At 43.5% G+C, this 21342-nt stretch overlaps 1 protein-coding gene across 6 annotated transcripts in view; it reads right to left on the bottom strand.

The window, feature by feature from the left end:
• Positions 1–1302: 1302 nt before the first annotated feature.
• CELF1 (CUGBP Elav-like family member 1) overlaps positions 1303–21342 on the bottom strand; it is a 76371-nt gene continuing 56331 nt past the window's right edge. For 4 of the 6 annotated variants that reach the window (XM_079787079.1, XM_079787077.1, XM_079787074.1 and 1 more), the window contains 12 exons: positions 19479–19561; positions 19076–19124; positions 16113–16247; positions 15154–15233; positions 14639–14800; positions 12102–12177; positions 10306–10434; positions 9858–9968; positions 7875–8060; positions 5844–5987; positions 5165–5329; positions 1303–1889 (listed from right to left, as the gene is read on the bottom strand). In XM_079787079.1, coding sequence (XP_079643205.1) covers positions 5202–5329; positions 5844–5987; positions 7875–8060; positions 9858–9968; positions 10306–10434; positions 12102–12177; positions 14639–14800; positions 15154–15233; positions 16113–16247; positions 19076–19124; positions 19479–19561 — 1283 coding nt within the window. In that variant the 3' untranslated portion in view covers positions 1303–1889; positions 5165–5201. Of the gene's footprint in view, positions 5077–5164; positions 5330–5843; positions 5988–7874; positions 8061–9857; positions 9969–10305; positions 10435–12101; positions 12178–14638; positions 14801–15153; positions 15234–16112; positions 16248–19075; positions 19125–19478; positions 19562–21342 lie in introns of all 6 variants that reach the window. The other 2 variants (XM_079787076.1, XM_079787075.1) reach the window with 2 other exon arrangements.

Below are 21342 nucleotides of genomic sequence, written 5' to 3' on the forward strand. Positions count from 1 at the left end.
TACTAGGCAACCCGCTGGGTCCCAGACCAGAAATTCTGCTGGGATCCCTTCCTTCACCAACCCCAGCATGGATGATGCTAACAGTGCTTCTACCTTCCCCACCCCCTCCCCCATCCCTCGGCTACCCCGCCCTCTCCACCCTTCCCCGGGCACTCCTGCTGCCCAGCTCTCCCGCCCACCAGCAGCTTAGTTCTTCTCTGGGTGGGATCTATCACAAACTCCTCTCTGCAACCTCTTACCTCCACAGATCATCCTGTGACCCTCATCTCCCCTGGCTCTTCCTCCGCCATTCACATTCTGACTCAAGCCCCTAAGACCCTGAGGCTGATGGTGCCACAGAGAGGAGGGCAAGTTCCCTTCAGGGAACCAAGGAGCTGGTCTGCCTGGCACCCAGGGACAGTAGCTATCTGGCTCTTCACCCAATTTTAAAAAGCAAACCCCTGCCCTTACCCCATCTCACTAGCTAATAAGCAAGAGCAGAGCTGCGGTGAAGAGCCGGTGTGGGTGGCTGGTGGCCAGGGCTGTAAACAGTGTGAAGACTGTAGTATTGTGCTTGTCACCTAGGAAAAGCGCTGGCAGGTGTACTGCCGCTTAGTGCACAGATGGCCTCCTCTGAGTGGTCGAGAGCACCCTCCTTTCTCTGGGCTGAGAGAGGCTCACTACCCCTAATGCGCTAAGCCTCCTGCCCACCCGCAGCCACCTTCTGGATTCTACCTCTGTTCCCGTGCCTCTCAGGCACCCTCTTCACCCATCTCTGAGCAGAGCAGCCAGCCTCCTGGAGGCCCTGCTGAGGCCTGGAGGCCACATGAGGTGACAGTCTAAGTGCACAGGCAAACGCTCTAAGGGCAATAGAGGAGAAAGTTGCCACTTCAAAATAAAACAATACAATCTTGAAAAAAATAATCAACCCCACAACAACTTAAAACAGCTTCTTTGAAACCCTTTTAAATCGGTCAGTTTTTGCACAAACTATAGAAAACAGAGAGGTGAAGGTGATATATAAGAAGGTGTGAAGAAACAGCAGGAAACATGCAAAACTTGTTTTTTCTGGGCATAATCTTAGTAGGAAAGGAAAAAATTCCAAACAAAAGCACAAAAACAATACAAAAACAAAAACCAAAAAAAATATCAAAGCATCACATTTTGCTGTGGAGACTGTAGGAACAAGCATGGATAGGGACAGCGGCCGGGGAGGGGCCAGGGGGATCGGAAGGCTCCCTGCAGGTGGCTGCAGGAAGAGCCCCAAAAGGAAAAGGGCTGGCTGGGGCTGCAGCCTGCTGTCAAAAAGGAAAGGGGTTCAGGTGTTTTCTGCAGTGAGAACTTAGAAAACAAAAATAAACACATGCGGTCTCCTCAAGCCCCACAAACTGTATCAGCAAAATGTGCTCAGGAGCCTCAAAGGTTTCAGTGACATCTTTTATTTCATTGTTTACTTCAAAGTTGTCTTTAAAACTAAGCACACAGAAACAAAGCCTAGAAACGGACTGGCTGTGTGTTCACAGAAATACAAACACTACGCGGTATGTGCTAGTAGGGCTGCTCTGAAGACAATTACAAAGAATTGGAATCACAAAATCAAGTGGTTATCTTATGAAGTTCTAGAAAAATAGATTTTTTTTATATTCAAATGCAAGTTTAAATATTTCCCCTTCAGCAGTCGTTCTAGCAAAACCAATTTGGCAGCACAAAAGAAAAAAAAAGGAAAGAAAAAAGAAAAAACAAAGAAAAGAAACAAACATAATAAAAATACACATCAGCATCAAAGGTCAAACACAAGGTCAAAGGTGAGAGTTCAAGCATCAGAGAAGCTGAAGAGACAGGGATTTGGACGATGTACTTGACGCCACATCGACATGCTTTAGGCACAACGATGAACAAACGGCAGGAATCTAGAAAAAAAAACAAACCAGAAAGAGGGAGACCCACTGAGTTACACAGAGCAATACATCCAAACAAAGAGAGAGAGAACAGGAACACTCACTGTGTACAGCCCTGAAATGAGGAGGCGGGCGGGGCAGGGGCGGGGCAATGACAGGGAACTTTTGCACATGCTAACAATGGACACAGGGAAAAGTCAAAAAGGACATGGAGGACACCAAGAAAACATCCAATTGCCAGAGACAGAAGGGAAACTAAGGCTTGGATTTCCCCCGAAGCATCCAAACACGTCTGAGATCTCTGGTGGAGCAGAGCCTCGGCCTCTCCAGCTCCTTGTTAAAGACCCAGGGAGAAAGAAGCCTGGGGTGGGAAAATTCTTTAGGGGAGGGGGCCAGGATTTCTCCTCAATCCTATAGGGATGGCCCTCTGTTCCCAAGAAATCCAAGCTCTTAGCTTCCACGCAGGCCCTGGTCACTCATGTGGGACCCAGGGAACAGTGTCTGGATGTATTCAAGGCAAATCAATTTCATGATTGAAACCCAAGTAGGAAACAAAACTACATGATAAAACACATTTATGTAAGTGAAACCCCCACACAACAGCAAAAGATTGCTTAAGACTTGACTGCGAGTCTCCACTCTGAGCTGAACCCTTCCACACCGGAGACTTGTAGGGGAGCAGCTTCTCCCAAACCACCTTTGGCCTGGGGAGAGAGCTGTGCTCGAGGGCAGTGCTGCTGCGCTAACTCACTGGGCAGGAGAAGAGAACGGACAGAAGTGCTCAGTCTCACCCGCTGGCCCCCGAGGCAGCCCAGGACCCTGCTGGGGCAAGCGCTCCTTTTAGAAAAGAACACCCACAAGCAGGTTGGAAACCTCAGGGTGAGGTGTCAAAGGCAGGCTGATCACACCTTTGCCTTTCATGTCATTTGGAAAGGGGTTTCCGACTGTCTCAAGAGCCCAGGACAAATCTGTGGACAATAATGGTGAAATGGGGGAGGAGAGAGAGGGGAGAAAAAGTGGGAACGGAGTGGACTTCTGGGATTTGGAAAACCCCACGATGGCCAAGGAGGAAGACAGAACAGAAGGTTAGTGATCACAGCACCACAGCACCCTGGAGAGCACAGCTCTCTCCTCCGCCAATTCACAGCATTAATTCCTTCCCCCTCTGGCAGATTAGCTGGGCTGCAAACAGGCTACAGAAAGTCAGTAGTTTCAATCATACACAGCACCCTGTGTGTATAACAATCACATTCTGGATTCTACAAAATCCTGGCCTTTTCCAGAGATATATAATTTAGGTAATAAATATTCTCCACCCCGGAGCTGTATAAAACTTCTATAAAAATAGAAACAACATTCTTAATTCCAGCCGGTTGGGATTCAGAACAGCGCCTCCCCAACCTAGCATTTTTTTTTCTTTTTTCTTTATTTTTATTTTTATTTTTTGCATTTATTTAAAAAATCCCATCATGACCCTGGAAGCCTTTGGAACAGTTTTATCCTTGAAACACAGGACACATTTCACCCAGTGCGCAGAATTCAAGTTTACGTGGTTCAGCTTAAGAAGTGTGTTCACGTTTCTTAGAGGACAACAGACCCAAGTTATCACTATGAGAAGGGAACAGCTGTCCCAGCTTCAGTGGGATAACCCACCACCAAATATCTGTACAACAGCAAGATGATCAATCCCTGTCTGTGACCCAAATGGACAGCATGACAAGGAGAGAGTCCCCACCCAACTTATTAGCAAACCAACCCCTTTGATCTCATCTCTGCTGCTAGGGGTCAGGACTGATGTTTGTGAAATTTAAGATCCCAGGGACCCAGTCACTGGCCTGGATTAAAAGTCATATCCTAACAGGACTACCTGGGCCCAAGTGCATTTCCCAACAGCATGTCCTTCCTGGCTCTCCACCCCCAAGCATTTCTTGGAGCAGAGGCAGAGCCCAGAGGCTGGGGAGATCACAGGCAAGAGCTGGAATAAGACCTGTGGGAGGCAGCAGGGAGCTAACTGTAAGCACGTGGACAAAAATGAACATGGTAATACTGAGGTAAATAAACACTAAATCCATATGGAGGCTGTAAACGTCCTGTTGTCCCCTCTGTCCCCAAGAGAAGACAGGGCTGGAGTGCTCAGAAGAGGGGACTGCCTTGATGAAAATACTACATCTGGGACACCTCAACCAAGGAGACAAGCATGGATTTCGGAGTCCTTTTAGGTGCCAAGTGTTGGCTGGCCTCTGGCAAATGGAGTACTTCTGATGGGACCTTCTGATGCAGATGCACCAAGAAGCAGGCTCCTCTCCCCCAACGAGATGGCTTTTGGTCACTCTGCTCAGGAGAAGTGCCCCCTCAGCCAGGTTCTGTAAGCCCTTCTCGGTTCTGCCTTCATGATACAACAGTAGCTTGGGATGAAATGACACTCCTTGCTGTGGTCAACTACAAAGAAGGAAACCAGTGTGTCCCCTAGACACTCTGTAAGAAAGGGGCCATGGTCTAATGATCTGTTGAAATAAACGAAAACTGACCTCTGACCGGCTGCTTCTTTTTAACAGCCACCAGCCTGGCAGGGCCAACCCTACACCAATAGCTGGCTGGAACAGCTGGTAATGGGTGATGTCTCCCTGCTTTTTGCATATGTCAGGCTAATTTAACGGGTGTTTTTATTTCCAGAGAATTGTTAGCCCCTTCTTGGGAAAGAGGGGCAGAAATCCTGGACAAAACCTCAGTGCTTCCATAGAAGCAGCTATAGGAGAGTTCCCGCTGACACCTCGCAGGGCCGTGGACATCAAGTCCCTCTCTCTCCTCAAAGCCAACCAACCCCACCAGCTCTACCCTCCCATCCCCAGCTCTTGGACAGCAGCTCTCATTTCATCCACTCTCAAACTCAGGGAGATTCTGGGGGTCAGTTTTTGGTTTCACTCAGTCCTGTCTCAGGGTAGTTTTGGACAAGTTCTGATCTTCTTTAATGTTTCTCCATTCCCTCTCCTCCCCCAGGGTGGTTTGATGTTGGTCCTTCTCAACATACACTGGTTACAAACACAGCAAACTTTAAATAAAGGAAAAAAAAAAAAAAAAACTCAGGATATGGCACCTAAACTCCAAAGTAAAACACTGGAAACCAAAGCACAAACTTGTCCTCTGTACGAAGCGAAACTCCCACAGAAGGCAGTAGCCGAGTCTTCAGGGCAAGCTGTGCCTGCGAGAGTGGCAGGGATCAGGGTCCAGGGCTGTCAACACACAGCCTTAGGGCTTCGAATCATTAAGGGTGCTCCTCCCCAACTTACCAGAAGACCCTCACTCCAGTCTCAGAGGGGAGCACGCTCAGTAGGGCTTGCTGTCATTCTTCGAACGTTTGAGCTGCACTTTAAGCCGCTTCATGCCAATCTGAAAGCCATTCATGGACTGGATGGCAGCTTGAGCCGAAACAGGATTGTCATAACTTACAAAACCTGTGTGTCCAAGCAGAAACCTAGGTGAGGGACATAACCAGGCAAGGACATTCTCAGTCCTCCTTATGCAAGAGGGATACCTTATGAGCTTAGCCTCAAATCCCAATTTTCCTCAGCAGGAAAAAGAATTCTGGAAATTATATCACATAAATTTAAATTAGGTTCCTAAACAGTACCACTTTGCCAACGACATGATACTTTTAAGTATTTTGCTTTATGTTATTCTCTGGAGAGACTGTGGGCAGAAATCATTGAGCCCATTACAGAAGTGGGGGGAAAACACACACACACACACACACACACACACACACACACACACACACACGCTCAAAAAGAGGTCACGTAATCTGCCGAATGCTGAGTTAAACAAAAACCCAAACTCCATCCCAGGTTTCTGCTATCGGCCCCTTCCCTTTCTTTTTCAGTGGTAAAAATTCTTATCATCCCCCAACACACACACACACACGCACACACACACACACACACACACACACCAAAAGAGAAACCCACATACCAAAACACTTGCTCAGGTTTGTCTGCTTGTCTATAAAAACCTTGGCAGACACAACATTCCCAAAGGGCATAAACATCTGCAGCAGGTCCTGATCTCCAAATTCCTGGGGCAGGTGGTAGATGAACAGGTTGGCTCCCTCTGGACCTTCAAGACATCCATTGATTGAAAAGATAACAGTGTAAAGAATGCTTATCCTCCCCCCCACCCCGTTAAAACTATCCGAACCCCAACAAACAGAGATTCATTCATTCATTTGGAGAACTAAACAGATTCTCCAAATACCGAGCAGAGAACTGAAGGGCATTCACTGAAACAGGTCCCTTCCCTCATGTTTAGCTATGCTCTGTGTCTTACTGAGGGATGTGAGAATTTGACCTTGTAGGAGGAAGGTGTGCTGAGACAATAAAATAGGCAGACTTGCGTGTGGAGCATAAAACCAGAGATTAGGTGCTTGTAGAAAAATACAGAAAAGAAGGAAGAAAGAAATTATAAACACAAAAGGTTTGCCCTAACCGGTTTGGCTCAGTGGATAGAGCATTGGCCTGCGGACTCAGGGGTCCCAGGTTCGATTCTGGTCAGGGGCATGTGCCTTGGTTGCGGGCACATACCCAGTGGGGAGTGTGCAAGAGGCAGCTGATCGATGTTTCTCTCTCATCGATGTTTCTGACTCTCTATCCCTCTCCCTTCCTCTCTGTAAAAAATCAATAAAATATATTTTAAAAACAAAACAAAACACAAAAGGTTTCAAAATTGTGCCTAGAAACTGCAAGGACAGCAAATACATTGAGACAGGAAGCAGGGGCAGGAAATGACTACAAAGGGACATGAGGAAATTTCTGAGGGTGATAGAATGTTCTACATCTGTGATGGTGGTTACATGACTGTATGCATTCATCAAAGCTCATAGAGCTATATTACAAAAAAGGTGAATTTTACCTTATGTCACTTGTGCCTCAGTAAAAAGAAATTATATTTTAAACTATGATTAACACTGAGCTCAAAATAGAATATGCTTTCCTCTTCCAACCACTCAACGATTTTCTAACCAAAAGAGTTTCATGACAACCACAGTGCAGCCAATTCCCCACCCTGGCCTCCCTGATGTTGTCAAACACATTAAAGAACCTTGCTGCCTCAGGGCCTTTGCACTTGCTGTTCCTCTGTCCCTATCACTTGTCTTCCTCTGCTTAAATGGCAACTTAGAACTTCTCCGAACATTCCATATAAAATGCTGTGTTCCCGGCACTTCCCATCCCCTTTCTCATCCATCATTCTTCAGAGCATCATTTGGAATACCCTGTGTTTTTACTGGTTTATTGTCTGCCTGCATAGTTCCAACAGTTACCCTATTATTACATTCTAGGGCACATAAGCGCCTGATTCAGAGCAGGGGAGGATGCTGTTATGGCAAGAGAGAATACTTGTCTTTTTCCCACATTAGTGCTTCAACCTTGCCAGCTCCTACTTATAATAGAAATACAAGCAGAAAGGTGTCAGCAGGGCTTTCAAGTTATATAAACCACCTTCAGGCCCCTTACTGCCTAGAAAGCCTCTCCTGAACTTAATACCATCAGAACACATACTTCTCACTGCATCAACACATGGGCCCTAACTCATTGTCCCACCAGTGTTCAGTCTGTCCTCAATTAGGAAAAGCATCGATCCGAAAGTGAGGAAAACACCAAAAGCTAAAAGGAACACCTACCCAGAAGATATCCTTTGACAGATTTATAACCCAGAGGGAAGACTTCCTAATTGCCAAATGTGTCAGACACAGTAAGGTCGGTATATATCTTCATCTAAAAATGGCAGCCCCATCCCAGAAGGGTGTACAGAGGTTCTGATCTGAGCCACATCCAGAAAACATTCCAAAAGCAGGTCACACTTACGAGTTTCTCAGTCTATCTTTGACACTGTCAAAGAAAAGTGGTGGTCTGACCACCTGAAGGACTCAGCCTTCGCCTGCCATTCAGTTCTGGTGCAGATGGGAGAAACCACCCCCGCCAAACCCCAGCCTCCCTTTGCACTCACCTTCCTTCTGGCTTCCAGCAGCACCAATACTCTGCTGTGTCAACAGATTCTGGTTGTACAGAGTGGGGAGCGCCGCAGCGGCGTACTGCTGGATCCCCGAGTAGGCCTGCGTGAGGGCCTCCATGGTGCTCCCAGTGCCATTGGAAAGGCCACTGCTGCCCAGGCCACCATTTAAAGCAGCCATCCCTTGGTTGGGGGAGAGAACAGAAGTAGCAGTATTGGAAAGACTCAACTGATGCCAAGGAAAACTTCCAAAGTCCTCCCTTTCATCTCGCTCCTAGTTTCCCCCCGAGGAGGAATATCCATGAGTGGTCAGACTTCAGGACACTCACCAGACCTTGTTGCTAATGGGGACATTAAAAAACGCCACACCCAGATGTGGCTCTCCCCATTACCTTCTTCTAATCTGTGCAAGAAATGACACATTTTACACTTGACTTGCCCCATTTTCTCTAGCTTTCCTGCCACTTTCTCACACAGAGCTGGAATCTGGTAAATAGGAGTCCCAGGATTGTGGACAAAAGGGGGTACATCTGGTCTATGACAAGATGTAGGTAAACTATCATTAACAATAGCAGTAACGTTATGGAACACTAGAGGCCTGGTGCACAGGATTCATGCACTGGTGGGGTGTGGCCTGAGGAGATTGGCCCGCTGTGGGAGCCCCGCTCATCCTGGTCAGCTGAGCGGCTGTGGACCCGCCCTCTGAGCAGCTGCTCCCTGGTCCGGCATCTTCCGTGGAGCTGGAGCACTTGCCTCTCCGTGGGACCCGTCCAGTCGGGGCCGGGCCCAGGGACAACAGCACTGAGAGGCAGAGTAGGCCTCAGTCCCTCAGCGCACGAACTCGCCTCCCAGCCTCTGGGGTCAGCTCTGCGAGATCAGCGGCAGCACTGCGCGGCCTGCGGGCATCCGGAGGAGGGCCCTGGGGCAAGGAGGCCATTAACGCAGCGAAGGTTCCTGCCTGTCAGCCTGGGGTTCGCAGCGGGAGCAGCCGCTCATCCCAGTCAGCCGAGCCGAGCGGCACTCCCACTGTGGTAGTGCACTGACCACCAGGGGGCAGCTCCTGCGTTGAGCGTCTGCCCCCTGGTGGTCAGTGCACATCACAGCGACTGGCTGACCGGTTGTTCTGCCGTTCGGTCGCTGGGCTTTTATTATATAGGATATTTTATGTGCCAGACTCTGTACTGAGCAATGTGCTCACACTTTACCTGTGTTCTCATCTGACTTCTTAAAGGGTTATTAAACCCTCAAAGTGTCCTATTCCCATGTCATAGATAAGAAAATGACCTTGGAGCATGGCTGGTATGGTTCAGTGGTTGAGCATCAACCCATGCACCAAGAGGTCGCCAGTTCAATTCCTGGTCAGGGCACATGCCCAGGTTGTGGGCTCGATCCCCAGTATGGGGCATCCAGGAGGCAGCCAATCAATGTTTCTCTCTCATCATTAATGTTTCTCTCTCTCTCTCTCTCTCTCTCTGAAATCAATAAACATTTTTTTTTTTTTTTAAAGAAAATGACCTTGGAAAGGTGGTCAAAAGTTATAGCTGGTTAGTGGTAGAGGTGGGATTTAACTAATGATCATTATTATTTTTTAAAAGATTTTGAGAGAGAGTTGCGCTAGCTGGTTTGGCTCAGTGGATAAGAACGTTGGCCTGTGGACTCAAGGGTCCTGGGTTCGATTCTGGTCAGACGCACATGCCTGAGTTGTGGGCTCGATCCTCACATAGATGTGAGCAATACATTGATCAGCTGCCTCCTACATGCCCATTACCAGGTATTAAGCCCACAACCCTGATAGAGGATCGAACCGGCAACCTTTAGGTATACAGGATGATGCCTAACTGAGCCACACCAGCCAGGGCAATTCATAATTATTTTTTGGTTCACTGGGCTACTCATTCTAACAGTACCCTTACCAGGGTTGTTTATAATGTGCTACCTGCACAAAGCAAGGCCTGATGACATCCATGGGTTGCCTCTCACCTGCCAATGAGCTGACATTGAGGCCTGCCGTTGCTCCAGCTAATGTCTGCAAGGCTCCAAGGGAGGCGATGGGGTTGACAGAGTTGCTACTGCTGGAGCTCGGTGAAGACCCTGAGACCAGAAATCCATGAGTTAAACTCAAGCCAACATTTGCCTTCTCAGCAGGAACCAAAGCCTAAGAATGATACTACTTAAATATTCTCTTAGAAAGAAGTTTTCAGTTACTAATTTTGATAACTGTCCCTGCTGGACATAAAAACAAATGATGATCACAAGAAATTAAAAATTATGAGCTATGTCTAAAGTTAGAAGATGGCATTTGAAAATTTGTTGTTCATAATCTGTCCCCTTTGGAAATGGGTATTAACTGCTCTCAGAATGACATATCCCTCTCTTGGGATTCTGCCCAAGGCACACAAGGGCCCCCTGGCCCCTGCTACATGCTTACCTGAACTGGTGAGTACGCTGAGGGGACTGCTGGATGTAGTGAGAGCGTTGGTACCACTAGGTGTGCTCTGAGCAGCACTAGCAGCAGCAGCTAGGGCAGCCAAATTCTGTAACTGCATTGCATTTAACCCTGCAACATCCAAAGCAAGAGATCAGCAAGCAGATCAGAGTGCCTCCTTATCTGCTCCGGGAACAGCTCATACCAGTGGAAGGCTAGTTCCAAAGAGGAAATATTCTAGATAAGCCTTACAAGCAACTTTACAGGGCTCCAAAAAGATTCAAATACCCCTCAACTCATTAAGAAACTTGGTATCATTTCCTCAGAGAAGAATTATCTAATCCAATAGCATACCACCTCAAGTGAGTACTAATAAAAGGATGGGCAATCAGGAAACCAGCAAAGGGGGTTGGTCAGTGGTCTACCATGGGCTCAGGTGTCCAAGAGGACAACAATGCCCACACCTGTGGCATAGAATGGGACTGCATCCGAGCCCCTCACTCAGACTTCACAGGGGATGTGCTCTTTGAAATGGAAGTGAACAAGCAGAAAATGTAGCAGAGACCCAGAAGAAGGAACAACAGGGGAGAATACATGTGAGAACAGCAAGAGGACAAAGAATAAAAAAACAACACCACCACTTGAATAGCAGATTAGTTATCAGAAGAGAGAAAAAAACACGGAGGGAAAAACTTCCAAGTAGAACCTAGGCAACGATTAAAAGGAGAAGAAACTTGAACTGCACTGACAATGTGTTGCAAACCATTTAGTAGATGATGGAAAGGCAGAGGGGTGGAGGGAAGAATTAATGAAAATAAAAACGACAACACAGATTTACAATCTAGCAACTTTCTCAGTCCTTGTAAAAAAGTGAAACACTATTAAATTTTTCATATGATAAATGCAGTTCACCTAAAACCACCCCAATTTCAAATGCACTTGCCTAGCCTTATCCCACTGCCAAAGGGGCAGGGGGAGCTCCTGTCCCCCACCCCCACTAAGTATTCTGATGGACCCTGCCTCAGGTTTGTCTGTGGAGCTCTATTTTGTTATAAACTCAGGTATTTGTCAATTAAGTTTTCCATGCACGTTAACTGCAACAAAAGGTAATTCACCGCCAAAACCGGTTTGGCTCAGTGGATAGAGCGTCGGCCTGCGGACTCAAGGGTCCCAGGTTCGATTCCGGTTAAGGGCATGTACCTTGGTTGCGGGCACATCCCCAGTAAGGGGGTGTGCAAGAGGCAGCTGATCGATGTTTCTCTCTCATCGATGTTTCTAACTCTCTATACCTCTCTCTTCCTCTCTGTAAAAAAATCAATAATAATAAAAAAAAGGTAATTCACCTATGAAGTAACATGTATAAGATACAGAGGTAAACTAACTGCCTGGATTCTAGCAATTTCAGGGTAAGCCATTTGTATGAAAGTATTTCTTAGGCTTTTCTTCAGTCACTGAAAAAGTCACTTTGTTGTGGAAATAAAGGGTTCCTGCAACTTTCTCCTGATCAAAATGGCCTCAGGTAGTCTGCAGGTGTTAACAGCTCTTTTCTATCTTCTTCCTCAACAGACACTTAAAGGAGTGGGGAGCAGTAGACAACTCCAGAACAATCTGGCATAAATGACTAACAGAGTCACCTTCTAGAGACAAGGCAGTTGAATCCTGTGATGTTCTTTTTATGTCAGGTTTACATGAGTGGAAAATAATTTTTTTCTGCACAAACGGTGCAAACTCTCAGACTGCTGTTAGCTGGGTCTGATGGCCTGGCTGCTGCTGCTCCTCCACAGCAGTAAGACACTTACCTCCCATTGGGTGGAGGCTGCTCAGGGTGTTGAGGTTCCCAGAGGAGGCAGTCTGCTGAAGGAGCTGCAAATAAAGCTAGACATTACACCAAAAAACAGAACAAGAGTGAGAGTGAGGGCTGGTTCTGCATCTGGGATAACTCTACAGCACAGCAAAGCGAGAGTGCAGAGGCCCCGAGAGAGAAGAACGTTGAAGACAAGAACCCAAGCCAACACAACAGAAACATAAGGCTTATGACAGCACAATACAATACAACACAGCTAAAGCCCTGGCCCAGAAGACAGTAATGCTCATTGAGTTCTGAGCCAAGCTCAAGTGCTTAGGCAACAGAATGCAGCACAGCAGAGGACAGAAGTAGAGCAGGGAACTAAGCTCAACTCAAGCAGCTCTGTAATCGACTGAGGTGTCTGTGGGTCGATGCCTGCCATTTCTATTTCCTCTATCCCAAGTTCTCCTTAGTTACGTCCACACATCTTATTTTGCAGATTGTTTCCACCTGGATACCCAATTTCTATTTAAACAACTATTTTAAATATAAAATCTCACTATTTCATGGTATTTCTTAGCGTCACACTTTACCAGCCACAACAGACCCATGTCTAAATCAACCTCTCCCATGCTACATATCCATCGAGCCCAGTTATCTACTCCCCTCCAAATGGATCTTCACTGTTGCAGATGATCGAATGACTGATGAAGTTGTCCTTATCAGTTCAGTGTACATATTCTTTCAATGGATGTCCATAATAAATTTAACAAGAGACCTGTCTATGAGCTTATATGGATCCCCATGACCTTGATCTTCTTTTGTATCTTAGTAAAACATAATCTTCATCTAACCAACCTGCTGAAAACCTTTGCTCCATTCAAATGCAACCATTGTTCATTATGAACAATTGGTATTCTTGTTTCTAGATCCTTTATTCAACCTGTTGTCCATTCCCACAAGCATCTGACTTGGTTTCTCTATCATAGATCCCTTTAATCCACAGGTCTCAGGAGATCTACAAACCTCCAGAAACAGAATGAGGAAAAAAAAAATGCATGAGGAAAAAAAAATGCACATGTACACGATTTTTATCAGGTTCTCAAAGGGGTCCACAACACCACAAAAATTAAAAACCACCACTCTGGTCCAATAGAGATCAGGTTCAATCCACATATTCCAGAAAAAAACTCATAATGAATGATGATGCACTATCACTTACACAGCCCATTAGCACCCATGCCTTCATTTTTGTCTTCTTAAATCCTTGGGCAATGTGTTCAGTCCCAGCTGGTGGACTGTGCATACTGTATTTGTCCCCTTCATTTCTTCCCTAAATGAGAATAGCTCTTAGGGAGGGGGTCACACCTAAATTAAAGAGACCAGTTCTCACCATAAACCACCATGTACTTGCTGGATGTGGCAACGAGAACAAGATGGGGACTGTTCCCTGAAAAAAGGCTCTAAAACTCTCTAAGAAGTAAATGTGTATCATAGAGATAATTTTCAAAGAATTATCATTTTGGCAAAAGACTAAAATTTCTCTGAATTTTCTAAACTTTTAAGCAATGTTCTGGCACTAAGAAACAATTTGATCTATTGAAATAGAACAACCATCTTCACTTTTGGACTTCAGAGAAACTGGGATTTCCTCTAACATATTAGAAGTATGGAGACAGGAGGCATCAAATTAGTCAAAATTCAGTACTGGGGGGCAGAAATCATTGTCTTTGTTGTTTCTATAGAAAATAATCTTTGAAAGGATGAGGAATGGATGACTATTATTATCCTATGTGTATATTTTTTGACTATTCATATACATCTAGTGGTCTCACCATTTATTTTCCTTCATTGGTTGCTTTACAGATGACCTTTCATTCTGATTTACAGATGGCACAGTTTTAATTATGTTGTCCTTTCTGCATCCCTTTAAAGGTTTAAGCAGTGCAATTCTCCTGTAATACTGTAGACCTAGTAAATCTTAATAATAAAGTGGAGCCTGCCCCTCTTTTGGACTGTATAACTTAAACTCAACAAGCGATCAAATTAAAAGAAATCTATTTACAACATAGCAAACTCAAATATACAGCTGTAATACTCATTTCATAATGTCCATGCCTGATCTCTCAATCAGCAGAAAGAAACATTTATTGTACTCTTCAGGGAGAATCAACAAGGTATTTAATGATGCCTTCTACACTGGGTAGAAAGGGATATAGAAAAAGGTATTTTGTAGTTAAGAGTCTCTCAAGAATTTTTTTTCCTTGAGGGTAGGGACATAAGATGTTCCTAAAACACTTTTTATCAGAAAATTATGGTTTCACTTTAACTCAAGATATAACCAAAACCTCAAGATATAACCAAAGATGTGTGACCAGAGAGATAGAGAAAATAACATGACTTCAAGAACACCTCATTGCCTGAATTTTTACATAAAATTTCAATGTGCTAAAAGTTGTAAATGCCATTGTGTCTGTTTGCTGGGGATAGCAGAAGAAGAAACAGCTGGGAGCTTGCACAGTCTGCAGAAAGCAAACCACAAAGACTCACTGCTAAATACTGGGGTCCAAGAGTATTGAGACCAGCAAGGTTTCCCCACACAGATGCTGCGCTAATTTGCTGCATCTGCTGCTGGAGCTGCTGGGCCATTCTCTTCTGTTCTTTGTCCTTCTGTGTATCAGCAAATTTTACCACCATGGGGGATGAGCAACCCTATGAAAACACCAAAACCAAAGGGTCAAATTCCTCCTTCTGGGTGAAGGAAAAATCCTTTCTAGTGACATACAGGCTGCATTCTAATTTCATTCACTGCCAAATGACTCTCTTCCTAATACATGTAAGTGGCAAAAGACAATTTAAAAGGGCAACTAGTTCCAATATGTTAATTTTAACTTTCATTTAATAACATCTAATATGTTAAAGAAACCATCAGTTTTTAACTTTTAAGACGTTTGGCCTGCTTAGCTTTTAGAACCACCAGATGCTGTACATGATGCTGGGCTTGGAAGGCCAAAAGTCCTAGCACTCTCAGGCTAAGGAATTCCCCCTTGCATTCATCTCCCTACCTCCATGGTCTGTGCTTGGTGCATTGCCTTGATAGCTGTCTGTGCCATGGCTCTTGTTGTAAAAGTCACAAATGCACAACCTGGTAAGAGAAAGGTCAACAACTCATTCATTCGCTTACTTACTTATAGACATTAACTGAGCACTTAACTATGAGCAAGTACCATGCTAGCAATACGTATAGATAAGGTTCCTGCCTTCAGGGTTTCATGATCTAGTGGAAGAGAGAGCTATGTTACACCAGAGTGATAAGTGCTATAATGAAAACCCAGGGAAGCAGAAATAAGAAACAAAGTGCTTAAAAGATAAAGGAAGATTCATAGCCTCAAGTTCCTCCTGTGAAGAAAGTGTTTCCATTTTAACATCAAGAACCTCTCCATGCATAAAAGAGAGAATTTTAATACATGACACTGAAAAACAGAATATAAACTCCTTAAGGATGTTGGGAGAATACAAAAGGGATCAAATTAAGGAAGAGTTGTGACAGGACCTACACATACAACTTCAAGCCCAACTTCTCCATCATGACAGAGCCATATTGGCTAGGGATTACTGGTTTCCACTAGTCAGGTTAAAAACAACTCCAAATTCAAAATAAGCATATAAATTTTATATATATAGAGAGAGAAACATGGATTTATTGTTCCACTTATTTATGCATTAGTTGGCTGATTCTTGTATGTACCCCAACTGGGGATCAAACCTGCAATCTTGGCATATCGGGACAATATTCTTACCAACTGAGCTACCCAGGCCAGGGCAAGATGAGTATCCTTTTTTTTTTTTATTTCAGAGAGGGAGAGAGAGGCAGAAACATCAATGATGAGAGAGAATCATTGATTGGCTGCCTCCCGCACGTCCCCAAATTGAACTTGGGACCCTCCGTAGGCCAACTTTCTATCCACTGAGCTAACCCAGCCAGGACAAGATGAGTATCTTTAAAGTTTAAAAATGTACCCACCTCGGCTCAGTCCATCAGGTCCCCGCAATATCCGACATTCTTCAATCTGTCCAAATGAAGAGAACATGACTCGGATGTCATTTTCAGTGCACTTCTTGGAAATCATACCAATAAACAGCTTCCTGTCTTCCACTGCTAAGAGAGTAAAACACAGAAGGCTTGAATATTATCACTCAAGAGATAGTAGAGCACAGACTCTGGGTTTGAGACCTGGCTGTGGTGCATTTATACCGTATTTCACAGATTATAAGATGTACCTTTCGCCCCCATAAGTTAGCACCTCCTCTTATAAACAATGGTATCTTAAAATTATCATTGAAAGCACTTAGAGGAAATGAAGTAGCTTTATGAACTTGTGAAAGTTACTTAACCATTCTGTGCCTGTTTCCTCACCTGACTAGTAGGGAAACGTGCTTTACCTCAAAGGTAGCTGTAGGTATTAAATGCATAGTTCTTAGGCTCTTGCCTAGCACTCAGTAATATTTGCTCTTAGTAGCAATACACTATGCTAAAAAATGAGTTTGCACATTTAATTAATATGGTAAGAGAAACAGGACACACCTTACAGAGAGTCTAACTATATCCACTTTCCTTTTCTGACTGTCCTTTTTTAAAAAATATATTTTATTGATTTTTTACAGAGAGGAAGGGAGAGGGATAGAGAGTTAGAAACATTGATGAGAGAGAAACATCGATCAGCTGCCTCCTGCACACCCGCTACTGGGGATGTGACCGCAACCAAGGTACATGCCCTTGACCAGAATCGAACCTGGGACCCTTCAGTCCGCAGGCAGATGCTCTATCCACTGAGCCAAACCGGTTAGGGCCTGACTGTCCTTTTGAGGACTAAATTCTCCTTCCTAACTTGCTCATTTTCCCTCTTCACTTCTACTCATAAGAAATTATATTGGCCAAAGACATTCCAGTTCACTATAAAAAGTTCTTGTAATGTTTCCCTATCAACTCTATCTCAGTTATTTGCCATACTTATTTTAAAGAAAAAAAAACAGACAATTTAGATGACATTAGAGCAATGAACTACTATCTTATACAATACACCAAAAATTAACTAAAATTTGGCTCAGTGGATAGAGCGTCAGCCTGCGGATTGAAGGGTCCTGGGTTCAACTCCAGTCAAGGGCACATGCCTGGATTGCAGCCTCAATCCCCAGTGTGGAGCGTGCAGGAGTCAACCAATCAATGATTCTCTCTTATCACTGACATTTCTAGCTCTCTCTCCCTCTCCCTCCCTCTCTGAAATTAATAAAAATATATTTAAAAAATTAACTAAAATGGATTAGACTTGAATATAAGACCCGAAAACATAAAACTTCTAGAAGAAAACCATACTTGGTAAGTTTCTTGACATCAGTTTTGGCAATGACTTTTTTGGATCTGACTCCAAAAGTAAAGGCAACAAAAGCAAAAATAAATAAGCGGGACTACAAACTAAAAAGCTTCTGCACAGCAAGGGAAATCATCAACTAAATGAAAAAGCAACCTATAAAATGGGAGAAAATATTTGCAAATCATATATGATAGGGGTTACTATTCAAAAAATATAAAGAACTTATACAACTCAAAGGCAAAAAAAAAAAGAAGAAGAAGAAGAAGAAAAAAACATGTGATTAAAAAACGGGCAGAGGATTTGAATAGACATTTTCCAAAAAATACATACATATGGACAACAGACACATAAAATGATGGTCAACATTACTAGTCATCAGAAAACTGCAAAAAAAAACAAACATTCTAATGGGTGTGAGGTATCACTTCACACCCATTAGAATGGCTATTATCACAAAGCCAAGAAAGGGTCCTGACTGGCATGGCTAAGTGGTTAGAGTGTTGTTCTGCAAACCGGAAGGCTGCGGGTTCAAGGGCATGTACCTAGATTGCAGGTTTTATCCCCGGCTCCGGTAGGGACGTGTGTGTGAGGCAACCACTAGATGTGTCTCTCTCACACTGATGTTCGCCGCCCCTCCCCCCACCTCCTTCCCTAGCACTCTAAAGAAATATCAATGGGAAAAATATCCTGCGGTAAGAATTAACAAAAACAAACAAACAAAGCCAAGAAAGGAACAAATATTGGCAAGAATTCGGAGAAAAAAGAACCCTTGTGCACTGTTGGTGGGAATGTAAATTAGTGAAACCATTATAGAAAACAGTATGGCAGCTCCTCAAAAAATTAAAACTAGAACTACCATATGATCCAGCAATTCGACTTATGGGTATTTATCTGACAAAAATGAAATCACTAATTCAAAAAAATACATGCATACCTATATCCACTATAGCACTATTTACAACAGCCAAGATACAGAAACAACTAAAGTGTACAGTGATAAATGTGTGTGCACGGCACATGCACACACAAACACACACACAGAGAAATATTATTCAGTCATAAAAAGGAATAACGTTTTGCCATTTGTGACAACATGGATGAACTTGGGGCGTTATGCTAAGTGAAATAAGTCAAACAGGAGAAGACAAATACAGTATGATCTTTCTTCTATGAGGAATCTTTTAAAAAAAAAGAAAACAAAACCCCAAACTCATACAGAAAACAGATTGATGGTTGCCAGTGAAGGGGCTGAAAGGGTACAAACTTCCAGTTATAAAATAAATAAGTCATGAGGATGTAGGCTGCAGCATGGAGACTACAGTTAATAATGCTATACTGCATATTTGAAAGGTGCTGAGAGAGTAGATCTTAAAAGTTCTCATCACAAGAAAAAATTTTTGTGACCATGTATGGTAAAAGATTTTAACTAGCCTTATTGTGGTGATCATTTCACAATATTTATCAAAACATTATGCTGTATACTTGAAATTAACATAATGCTATATGTCACTTCTACCTCAAAAAGAAATTACTCAGAGCACAATGCAATCAGATGCCAAGAGAACAGCAAACTAGAAAAAAACCTGATAAGGGAAGGGCCTACATGCTTGCTTACCATTGCTCTTCTCACTGTCGGCAGGTTTCATCTGTATAGGATGATGCATCTGAAAAGGAGAACATGTGAATATTACCACTGTACACACTGAAGCAGAAATATAAATGAGGACTCTAAAGAAATACCAAAACTAGAGCCTGTAAGAGTTCTCTTGAACTCACACCTGCTTCATGACCTTTGCCCCACAAAATATCAGAATGGATAAAACTCTGAATCAAGAAGTAAAAATCCTCTTGGCTGAGAAAGAACTACTTTCAGCCTATAATCTTTAAAAGTTCCCTTTACATCCATTCCTGTGAAAGTCACCCTTTCCCCAAAATGGTTTTCAATGTGTATCTAATACATTCAAGTATGTTCCATGTGTCAATACCACCACAGTTCCACTTAGTAGGAGCTTTCTTACCCCTGGGAGGACCTTCATATTGTGAAGAGCATTCTGTGCTTCTAATGCAGCTTTGCGGGTGTAAAACGTAACAAAACAGCACCCTGCAATAAAGACGATTTCACAAATCAAACCAGTCCTTTGAAAGTAGAGAATTCCTAGAGCACTCAGTACTCCCTGCACATGCAGGGTTGGGGCAAAAGTAGGTTTACAGTTGTGAGTATGCAAAACAGAGTTTATTCTTGCATTATTCCCCAAACAAACTGTAAATCTACTTTGGCTCCACCCTGTATTAGAACTTAAAAAGAAAAGGTAATGTTTATTAAAATTAGAGAGAGAGAGAGAGAGAGAGAGAGAGAGAGAGAGAGAGAGAGAGAGAGAGAGAGAGAGAGAACCTAGCAGGAAAAAAAAAAACCACAAACATTTTTTTCTATGCATTCTCTTTATTGTTATAGTCTCTTAGTTATATTAAAATTCTTCTTTAGCTGCTCCTATAACATCTCTGGGAAAGATGACTTCCCTTACAAAGGTCACAGTACCAAGCCATTCAACCCACCCTATTTGGAGCATCATGCAGTGTGCTGGGCAAGAGGACTCAACTACAAACAAGACAAAGAGGGACCTTGAACACTTGTGGCTCTTCGTCTATCACAGGCGTCCTCAAACTACGGCCCGCGGGCCACATGCAGGTGTTTTTGCCGTTTTGTTTTTTTTACTTCAAAATAAGATATGTGCAGTGTGCATAGGAATTTGTTCATAGTTTTTTTTTTTAAAACTATAGTCCGGCCCTCCAACGGTCTGAGGGACAGTGAATTGGCCCCCTGTTTAAAAAGTTTGAGGACCCCTGATCTATCAGAAGTTCTTCATCTTTCAGAAACTTTCTCTTTTAGAATAAACCACTCCTTACATTGTAGCCAATTTCTATCATATGCCTCAAACATAATTATCATTTTAAATTATAAAATTTCTTAGTATCTTTTCTGGGGGACTCTGAGTTCCCATCAAATATTAAGTTTCTAGCAGCACATGGTGCTGACTGAGATCTGTAAGTTTTGTGCTTTGTATCTTTGCTGGGGATAGGAGGGAGGAGGTATATTTTGTAAATCTTAGGTCCATAGTCCAAGAGACACAATACAGATGTCTTTAAAAATCATTCTGCAATTAAGATTTAAATTACTGCACATTATATTGCCAGTCATTTTCAGAAAATACAAGACTTTAGAAAAAGAGGGGAAGCAGGTGGGGGGGAGAAGACCACATCAATTTGTTGTTCCACTTATTTATGCATTCATTGGTTGATTCCTGTATGTGCCCTGAAAGAGGATCAAACCTGCAACCTTGGCATATTGGGATGACACTCTAACCAACTGAGCTACCCAGCCAGAGCTGAAACTACAATAATTTGTATTTTTGTTAACTATGCCAAAAATAAAAATTAATCCCTCTGCTTCTAGATCCTGTTATTAAACTAGTTTTCAAACATGACAATCATACTTGTTGCTATTTGCACTGTAGAACAGCTTTCACTAAAAATTACTCTGAGTCGGTCACTTGGAAAAATAAGAGTATGTCTCTGTGTGTAGGGGCAAAGATTATGCCTTATCACCATCAGTCCTGTGAAGCTTCCACTCTGTGGGATATATCTGGAAGCAGTTGAACCTTTCTTCTCTTGTTCATTTTATAAGCTACAGCAAACAGGTTACCTACGAAAAAGGCTCTCCTAGGTGCTAAGCCATCCTGCAAAGCCTTTATATACATTCACAGAAATCCGTGAGTTCAGGGACGGTCTTTTTCTTTCCATGGCCTTCCCCTCACATTAGAATTAGCTTACCACAGCCAAAACACTAAAGAAAACCTTATGTGATTAGTTTACTAAATGGACTAC

The sequence above is a fragment of the Cnephaeus nilssonii genome (assembly GCF_951640355.1).
Source record: "Cnephaeus nilssonii genome assembly, chromosome: 13".
Taxonomy (NCBI): Eukaryota; Metazoa; Chordata; class Mammalia; order Chiroptera; family Vespertilionidae; genus Cnephaeus; species Cnephaeus nilssonii.